Below are 9,352 nucleotides of genomic sequence, written 5' to 3' on the forward strand. Positions count from 1 at the left end.
GCGCCCCCGCCCAGGCCCCGCCAGGTCCCTTCCGCTCCCGCCGCGTTCCCGGCGGCGGCAGAGCCTTTTCTGGCCGCCCCAGATCTGCGGAGCACGACTCGCTTTTGTCGCCATGCTGGTCTCGGCTCCACTGTCCCTTCTTCAGAAGAGCCCCCACCAAGCCCGCCCCTTCCGAGGGGGCACCCTGTAACAGTCGCTGCACGGCTGTCCTGTCGGGTTCCCGCTTAGAGCTCCACGTCCCCTGCAACTCTCCGGGTCCACTCACCGGCCTCCGCGACCCGGCCAACACCTGAGAACGCTACGGGCTGCAAACACGAGCAAAACAAAAACCGAGACCCCCAAAGGGCACCCTCCTCGCAGCCCGACAGAAGGCGGCAATTTCGCACGTGTGGCTGGGAGAGGGCCGTGCCCACGGGCCGCCTGCGACACAGGGGTGGCGGGGGCCCAGCAGCGCTACCCATGTCAGACGGACCGTGCTCAGAAGACACCCAGTTATGTGAACGATGCATCCGGGCATTCAGCCAACACGGAACCATTGGATAGACTGAAGCCAGGGGAAGACCCTTTTAGAAACAAAACTGGAAACTTTAAAGAAGCAGGACAATTCTCATTCACATTGAATATTCCTGCTTAACACAAAATAAATTTAAGTAAGAAAAAGAATACTTATACAACTGCAGAATCAATGCCATGTACGGGCTTTATGTGGGGTACAAGAAGAAAGCAGAAGATCCTTTTTCAAAAGGAAAATGAATAGAATTTAAAAAGAAAATTTAAATTTCTTTAAAATTCAAAGGGGAACCCCTGGAGGCCCAGGGTTGAGTCTCAGGGCTAGAGCTGACCCACGGGGCACAGCCAGTTTCAGGAGATCCGCCTGGTCTGCTCCCCACTCTGTCTCTGGTGAGCCCTCTCATTCACCCCCGCCCCCACCAGCATCTCTGGCCTGCACCTCACCTCTTGTATGCGCCAATAAATAAACTAAATCTTTTAAAAAATAAAAAGAAAGCAAAGGGACTAAGAAGATTTTATAATATCCAAGTAAGAAATGGATTAAAAAAATGAGCGAGAGAAAGGGTTCAGTCTGAGGGGGCCCACTTTCCCCAGAGAGTGGCAGGGACACAATCAGATCCTTCCACGGCCAGGCAAGTCTCAACAGCCCTACCCTACCTTGTGGGGGCCTGGGGCCCGAGCACCTTGGGATTCAGCGTGTGAAATTCTGGCAGGCACATTCAAACTGAAAAGAAAGTCAGGCACAATAAAAGAAAAAAAAAAAAAAAAGGTTGCCTCCCATTCAAAAGAGTTCCTCACTGGTATCGCAAAGGGGCTCAAGTATTTGATGGGCTACGCGAACCTCTAACTGGAAGCCGTGAGAAGCAGTGAGGCAGTGACACGGCCCAGCCCAACTCACAATCCGGGCAGCTGCGGAACCTCAGCCCCTGGCCAGCAGAGCCCAAGGCCCGGGCCCGGGTCCTCGGGGAGCAAGCTGGAGTTCTCAGCCAGACGCCGGGGAGCAAAGGATTATTCATTAGCAGAGTGGGACTAGCAGAGCTGGGTCTCCCTAGGCTTGCTGCCCGAGGGGAGATCATTACTGGAACCCAGCACGCCGCAGGCTACGGGGGTGACGCCCACACAGCGGGCTGCTGCTCCCGTTAGGAAAGCAGGCCAGGCCGAGGAGGCCAGGGCTGGAGCTGCCCCGGGTCGGCGTGAAGTGATAAGGAACTCTGGTAAGGAAACCCCACGGCCCGCCGAGTTCTCGCCCTAGGAACAGCAGCCTGCTCCACGTGCCTGTGGTTGCTCGCACGCTGCAAAACCACTGTCGATGAAGAGCAGGTTATGTTGTTCATGTGCTCGTCTCTCCTGTTTTTCCTTCACAGTAACTGTGTCTCTGCTTTAGCCTTTCTCCACATCCAGTTCAGGCCTGACGTAGACGGCTGAGCTCCCAAAGAAGCTTCAGCCACGATCGCGAACTCGTGCCACCCCAGAAGAATTTCTGCAGATCCCCTCTGGAGAAGTGGGCTCTGAAACACGCGGGCAGCACCAGCCAGGTGCTCGCGTGCCCCCCACAGCAGGTTCGGAAACCCGCCCGGTCCGGCGGCCAACCCTCCCTCCAAGCTCAGCCACTTCACTTTAAAACTCATCAACAGCACCCTTCAGGCTTCTTCTCAGCGCTCCTGGTGAGGACAGCACGGCTGCACGCCCGGGCAGGGTGGTGTGCGGCGCGGTGACGGTTCACGGGATCGTGCACACACAGGACAGACTCACGGGCTGTAGACGGGGTCACGCACTGTGACTCGCAAAACAGCGCTTTCTACACAAACCATTTTCATGGTTTTCAAATTAATGTTGCGCTACACGCTGTATATATTCTCCTAAATATACAGAAGAATACACTTAACCCACAGTTCTCTGGGACAGCAGCCTCACAGAGCTGTGGGTGGGGGAGGTTCCCACAGAGCAGTGCCCATCACGCCAGTCCACCCTGGGCCTGGGGGTCCCCACCCCAAGGACCACTGTCCTTCAGCTCCACCTCTTCTTGGGACTCCCAGGCCACTGCACACGTCTGACGGCTCAGCCGCAAAACCTACCGAGGAGCGCCCCCACACCATTTCGGCGCCGCCCTAAAACCCTGGCCACGGGGAGCCCCTCTTCCTGCACCTGCACCCAGGACAGCACTTCCTTCCAGCACCCCCACTTTCTGACGTCCGTCACCCCATCCCGACAGACCACCACTGGCAGCAACTCCTTCAGGCCTCACAGCATGAACCCAAACTGAAGTCATCCGTCTATTTAGAGGAACTTCACCCTGGAGTGGACTGCAAACAGGCTGTTCCTTTCGTTTCAGTTACATCATTTTCAAAGACTGGCTGTGTGATGACACAGCTTATTTCTTACTACAGGCTGAAGCTGAGGAGGTGAGACAAATACTAGTCACTTCCCTTCCTTCCCTATCTTTAACGCCCAACCTAAGTCACCAGCTAGGGCCCTCCCTCGTGGCTCAGAGGGTTCAAGTGCGGCACTGTGGTGCTGTCCCCGGCCAGGGAAGTGACCCACACGGGGCAGCAGACTTCTGCTCTCCTCAGCAGTGGATTGCAGTCTGTCTGTTTTGCTCTCCACTGTCGCTGATGAATCCTCTCACACCCTCAGCCCCCTAACCTATACCCATTTCTGAGTACATAAATAAATACATTAAAAAAAAACACCGTCTACCCCTCCTGTGTGAAAATCCTCCAGCTCCCTTTCTCTGAGGCCCGTTGCTGGACCTTAGTCTGACCACTGGCCTTGTGTGTGCCTGCTGAGTCCAGCTACAGAAAGTCCCGCCATCGAGCTGTGGCTCCTCGGGTACTGTTCTATCCCTTTGAGACCCCTCTCGCGGCCACCTTCCCCCCCACAGTTGTCCTGGGTGGCTGGGTCGCGCGTGGTGCACCAGAATATCGTCCAACAAATGCAAGTTCTCGAAACCCAGGTAAACTCCCAGAAGAGCGGGAGTATGGACAACCTGCCCCCCCACCCCGGACCCATTTCACCTCTGGGAACCACGACCCTCAGAGGAGGGCACCTGCGTGGCTGCGTGGCTCTTTCACCCTGCCGGCCTCCACGCACCACAGCAGAGAGAAGCCCCCAGAGCGCGTGGCACTGCCCAGCTGCGGGCCTCTCCTTACCACCAGGCAGCTCTCTTCCCAGACAAGCTGTTCTGGCCCCTGTGCCCTAGATTCCACCCTCCTGGCCTCTCACACCCTCCCGCCTCCAGAACAACCACACTCACATTCTGAGTTTCTTCCTGGGACTCGCCACCTCTTGTGGCTTGTTAACTGTGCGCCTGAAATGCTCAAATGTACCCGAAAGTCCAAGACGGTAGGTGTTGACTGATGTTCCCTGCTTAGCTCCCAGCACGACAGAGGTCTCATCAGGAGCTGCTGCTGTCACGTGGGAAAAGCTTAAAGCACAGGTGGGCACCGCAGAACAGGCCCTCGGCCACCTGAAGGTCTCCTCCACTGATTCAAGGTACTGGCGCCCTGTGTGTCCTGTAGGAAACTGACCACACCACCTGACGAGGTGTGTCCACTCTGCTGTGAGCGCCTTCAAGGGAAAAGTCAGATAAGTAGAGGTGAAAGCTATGGAGGAAATTAAGGGGGGAAGCACAGCTCTTTCACTTCACTTTACAAAAGAAACGTCAGCAAAGCCGAAGGCTAGGACAACGGCGAGAGACTGGCCACCCGCACTGGGCCTCGGGGAGGCCGTCTCCAGGCGGACTGCACGCTACGAACAGGGTGGCTGGCCCTGCCCAGCCCGGGGACCACGTGGGTCAAACCCCACTGACACCACTGCTCCCCGCTCGCGGTGGAGAACAAGACCAGCTCCCCGCCCGTTCGACCACCGTTCACCCTCCTGGCTCTACTTCCTACCAGCTATGCTTTTCAGTTTCAAGACTGGCGCCATTTCATTCCTTCTGAATCCTGAGTCTTCAGAGTCCTGACTGGATGCATCCACCTGTTTCCTCAGAGATCTATCAAGCAGCTGCCATGTGCCAGGCACGTTTCCAGGTGCTGAGGCACATTGGTGAAGGACCCCCCTTCCTTGGTACCTAAATCTGAATGGAGATACACATTAAACAGAGAACCATTGTAGTAAACTGGAGAATATCTGGGCGTGTATCGATTTCTTGTACCCCACAGGATATAGCCGTGACCGTGATTTTTAAACCCATGGATTAAACAAGCAACACCAAGCAGAGATTCACACACAAGAAATAATCCGACACTGGATCCCCTGAAGCAAACAGACTACCACTTCTGAAGCAATTTTGGGGGGTGAGGGAGGGGGAAAGAAACCACCTAAGGCTAGTCAAACCGCCAGTTCTGTAAAATGACAGGAACTACAGGGGGCAAAAAATTAACTACTACAGGAACGCAACAATGAAACCTAGATTTTGAGCAACATTGCAGGACCCCTACAAACCAGAATTTCTAGGGAATGATGGTATTTCAGCACTTCAGAATTTCTCCAGCAACTCCGATGTGCAGTCTGAAACCCGGGTGCTTAAAACGCAGGGCTTCCTGAACGCAGGCTGGTTTGCCCACGGACCGTGTCCAAGCAGCGACTGTTGGCCCATTCGATCTGAGGTGGAGCCCATGGGACCTGCCATTCCTACCAAGCCCCTGATGACACTGATCTCCAAGTCCTAAAGTCCAGAAGTTGGTTCTCAAAGCTAGCTGCGCTCTGGAATCAACCAGGGAGCTCCAAACGACACCTAGGTCTCAGCCCCCACAAAATTCTGATTCAATCGGCGGCGGGAGCAGCAACTGGCGTGGGTTTCCCAGCCTCCCAGCTTACTCTCGGGTGCCACAACCAAATGCTTGCAATCGAGACCAAGGGGTAGGACGGAGGGAGGGAGGCAGCTCTGCTCCGAGCTGACCGCCTCTGCTACCCTCAGTCTTGCTGCAGGCGGGGGGGTCAGGGGGTGCTCTCTCTTTCTGCACCACTTACGCCACTGAGTGAATTTAGAAGTACCATAACAATGACAACTTTGTCACCTGCGCTGCTGTAAAGGAAGTGAGAAGTGTAGGATCTCCACAGGAAGCTAAGGCGCAGTCCCGTCAACCCCAGATGGGCCCTGTACCCCTCTGCTCCCCTCTTTTCCACAGTTCGGCCTTTCTAGAACGGCAGGGAAGCAGAACCCCGTTCCGTAGTTTTTGCATCAGGATACTTCACTTGTCACAAGGCCTTTGCGATTTCTCCCTGGTGTGAGGTGCTGGTATTTATTCCCTTTTATGGCTACAGAGATATTTCCTCGCGTGAACTCGACAGTCCATTCTGTCACCTCTTGGAGGCTCCTTGGCCTGCGGCGGGGGCTGCACGACGGCTCGCCTGCCAAACTCAGGGAGCCGCACACAGAGAAGGACAAACCTTACTGCATGTAAACCGTGTTTCACACTGAAAAAGAATCTTGACCATTTTCTCATACACAAACGTTAATGAGAAATGAACCGCAGTTTTACAGCTAAGTGCTAAAACTATAAATCTTCTAAAAGAAAGCAACATATTTAAGATTTTCAGATGAGCAACAAAACCCATAGTAAAGAACAAGTAAACTATAAAAAAAAACCCCAATAAAACGGGGCCTCTTCAAAATGACAAATTTCTGCTCTTTTAAACAGAGCAAAGTGAAAAAGGACGCCACAGACTGGAACAAAGCAACACACACGTCACCTATCCAGGGGAGAGATGCATATAAGCAAACGCATACACTGACGTACAACTACATAAAAAGCCACACAAAGAAAAGTCCCATAAAGGCCTGCCCTGGTGCCACAGGCGGGCGGAGCGCTGCACTGCGACGCTAAGGCACGCTGTGGCTTCAGTGCGAGTTCCATCCCCACCCCCGAGGTGACCCACAGGCGCGGCGGACCCCTTCTGCCTTGCCCGCTGCGGCCCTCAGCAGTGTGCTTCGTCCACCTGCCTGTTCTGCTCCCCACCGTCTCCGGTGAATCCACGCGCCGCTCCTGCATTTCTGGCCTGTCCCCCAGTTCTGTATGCACAAATAAATAAATCTTAAAAAAGACAGAGAGAAAGAAAAGTCACAGAAAGCATGGCACCAGCAACTGGCGTTAAAAAGACCGCGACCCTGGGCCCTCCTTGGTGGCGCAGCGGGTTAAAGCACAGCACTGAGAAGCTTAAGCCACTTCTGCACGAGTTCAATTCCCACCTGCCCTGGAGGAGATCCACATGGCGCGGCAGACCTCTCCTGACCCGCCCGCTGCTCCCCTCAGCAGTGTACTTCGTTGATCTGCTTGTTCTGCTCCCCACTCTGTCCCTGGTGAATCCTCTCACCCTCCGCATCTCTGACCTGTACCCCAGTTCTGTATGAATAAATAAATCTTTCAAAAAAAAAAAAAAAAAAAAAAAAAGACCGCGGCCCCACGGCTGCTGGCGCAGGGCACAGGCTCTCCGGGCGGCCCCCCGCGGCTTCTCCGAAGGCCGCACCCCACACTTAGGTCCTTAGCACAGTGAAAGGCAAGTCCAGAAGTCCGCTCTCTGCAGCGGGGTCTCAGTAAATACTGGACTCCCTGCCGGGTCACCTGAGGTTACAGTATGTCAAACGACCGAATACGCCACCGTAGGAAAAGCTACTTCCACATGGTTCATGAATCACCAAAAATGTATGCTTACTGACAGAGGCCAGACAAAAACTTGAGCACTTATTGAACATTGTGTGGTTCTTTTTATTTCGTAACAGACTTTTTTATTTATGTATACAGAGTTGGGGTACAGGCCAGAGGTGTGGGGGGTAAGAGGATTCACCAGAGACAGAGTGGGGAGCAGTGGGGAGACAGGAGGGGTCTGTTGCGCCCTGGGGTCCCTCCCTGGCCAGGGATCGAACTCGAGCTGCAGTGGCTGCGACAGCTTCATAGTGCTGCGCTGTCACCTGTTGCGCCCCCAGGGAGGCCACAATTAGTAACTGTTTAAGACAGAACTAATCAGTTGAGGACAAAAATACATTTGAGTCATCCCAGCTAATAAATCTGAAAGCCAAGAAAATGCAGCGCAGCAACCACCTTTAGGTAAAGTCTCCAAACGACGACAGAAGTATCAGTGAGCACGCAACCCCTGACTGTTCAGCGGCGCACTGCTGCCTACAAGCCAGCCCCAAAGGCAGCGGCAGAAGGCAACACCCATTCACTTGTTCACACGTGGGTCGGCTGGACCTGCCACGCATCTCGCGGGCTGTCACTCTGTGGCTGCCTTTGCTGGCCGGTGACGGGTTGGATGCAGGGCTGTGCCACCTGCTGTCTCAAGTGTCCTCTCCTGAACACTGCTCAAAGTTCCAGAGGACACAAAAGCAGAAGCGACGGACAGGCGCATCAGCATCTGCAGCACCTACCGGTGGGACAGCGCTGGGGGGCTGGGCATGGATACCGGGAAGGCGCTTCTCTGGGGTCACTGCCAGAACGGACAGCAGTCAACAGACCAGGCTTGCGAAGAGCAGAGACGGCAGTCACCCGGGCCACCTGGACTCCACCTGTATCCACCCTCACTGACAAGGGGCCAGACAGCCCGTGCTCCTGGCGGGAGCGCGAGCCCTGTGCGCCGGGCGGCGGGGCAGCCACCCGCTTGTCAAGGCAGGGCTCTGTCAGCAGCAGCGCTGGCTGCTGGGCCCTCCCGAGGGGCTGGGGCTGCATGTCTATGTCGGGATCACCAAGGAAGCTTCAAGAACAAAGGTTATATTATAGCCCATTCTGATTTTCCAAGGGGAGCACGAGGAGGAAGTTCCTGCGTGTTCTGCAGACATGTTCACCATGATTCTAACATCCCACAGAGAATCACATGGGGGCACGAGCTGCAGATCCCCAAATTGCAAATGTTCACCAGAACCTACAAGTGAGATACTGTCTTAAGAGGTCACAAAACATTTTCACATGAATTCTCTCACTTGTTCCTGTGAGTTAAGCAGGGCTGACGTCATCCTATTCTTTCTCACACCCCCTTCCCAATTTTTAAAAATAGATCCTGGGAGAGAAAAAATTTAAGGAGCAGTTAATATTATCACAAAGACAAGACAGAATAACCTAGTAAAACTAGTTCACTCAAGCACTTACGGTGTTGGGGCGCCTTCCAGCGGGGTGAGGGAGACGACAAGGGCAGCGGGAAGGCTGCCAGAAGGGCCCGGGCCTCCGCCGCGGGAGCTGGGCAGGGAGTGCGTCACTACAGGAAGCTACTGAGCCGGACGCAAAGGGGCCAGTAACTCAGGAAAAGTGTCTGGCAACTATGAGGAATATGAATTTTGCTACATTTGTGGCCAAGCTTGAGAGATGCTGGGGTTCAGGGTAGAGAAACACAAACAAAAGAAACTCTCAAGTGACAACAAAATCTTTTCACAAATTGCAGAACATGAAGTTTAAGTCTGATGAAAAGTAGCAAGCACACAAAATTAGGAAACTGAACCGAAAAATTAAGCACGCTCATCAGTCAGCACGAAAGCTGTTTTTAAAGGTGTCTTTTACAGAGATTTTCTTTCAGCAGTCCTCTCAGCAGGCTGCGCGGACCCTTGCGCCCAGGACCCAAGAGCCCAAGTTGGCTGGCCGCGACAGCTCCTTCCTGCACATGGAAAACGCGGGATTCCATAAACCTAAGTCTGAAAAAAGGGTAAAAAACCCAACGATATTTGGGCACGCTGGATTAAATACATTAAGTAAATTAACTTCATCAGTTTGTATTTTCACATGACTTTTGGGAAATTAAAATTTGCCTGTGGGTTTGAATTCTATTTTTATTGGACAGTGCTGCTTTGCACCCCAATTTTAAAAAGAACAGGAACATTGTATCTGTACAATCTTAGCTGTCTACCAGAGAAACT

The 9,352-nt window shown here is 53.7% G+C and overlaps 1 protein-coding gene across 1 annotated transcript in view; it reads right to left on the reverse strand.

Moving 5' to 3' along the window:
- The window catches only part of RHEB (Ras homolog enriched in brain), a 25,111-nt gene extending 16,934 nt beyond the window's left edge, over positions 1–8,177 (reverse strand). Inside the window, exon 1 of the mRNA XM_012733866.1 lies at positions 7,915–8,177. Coding sequence (XP_012589320.1) covers positions 7,915–8,177 — 263 coding nt within the window. The remainder of the gene's footprint in view (positions 1–7,914) is intronic.
- Positions 8,178–9,352: the final 1,175 nt, after the last annotated feature.

Source organism: Condylura cristata, unplaced genomic scaffold, assembly GCF_000260355.1.
Source record: "Condylura cristata isolate star-nosed mole 26May11 unplaced genomic scaffold, ConCri1.0 scaffold00042, whole genome shotgun sequence".
Lineage (NCBI taxonomy): Eukaryota > Metazoa > Chordata > Mammalia > Eulipotyphla > Talpidae > Condylura > Condylura cristata.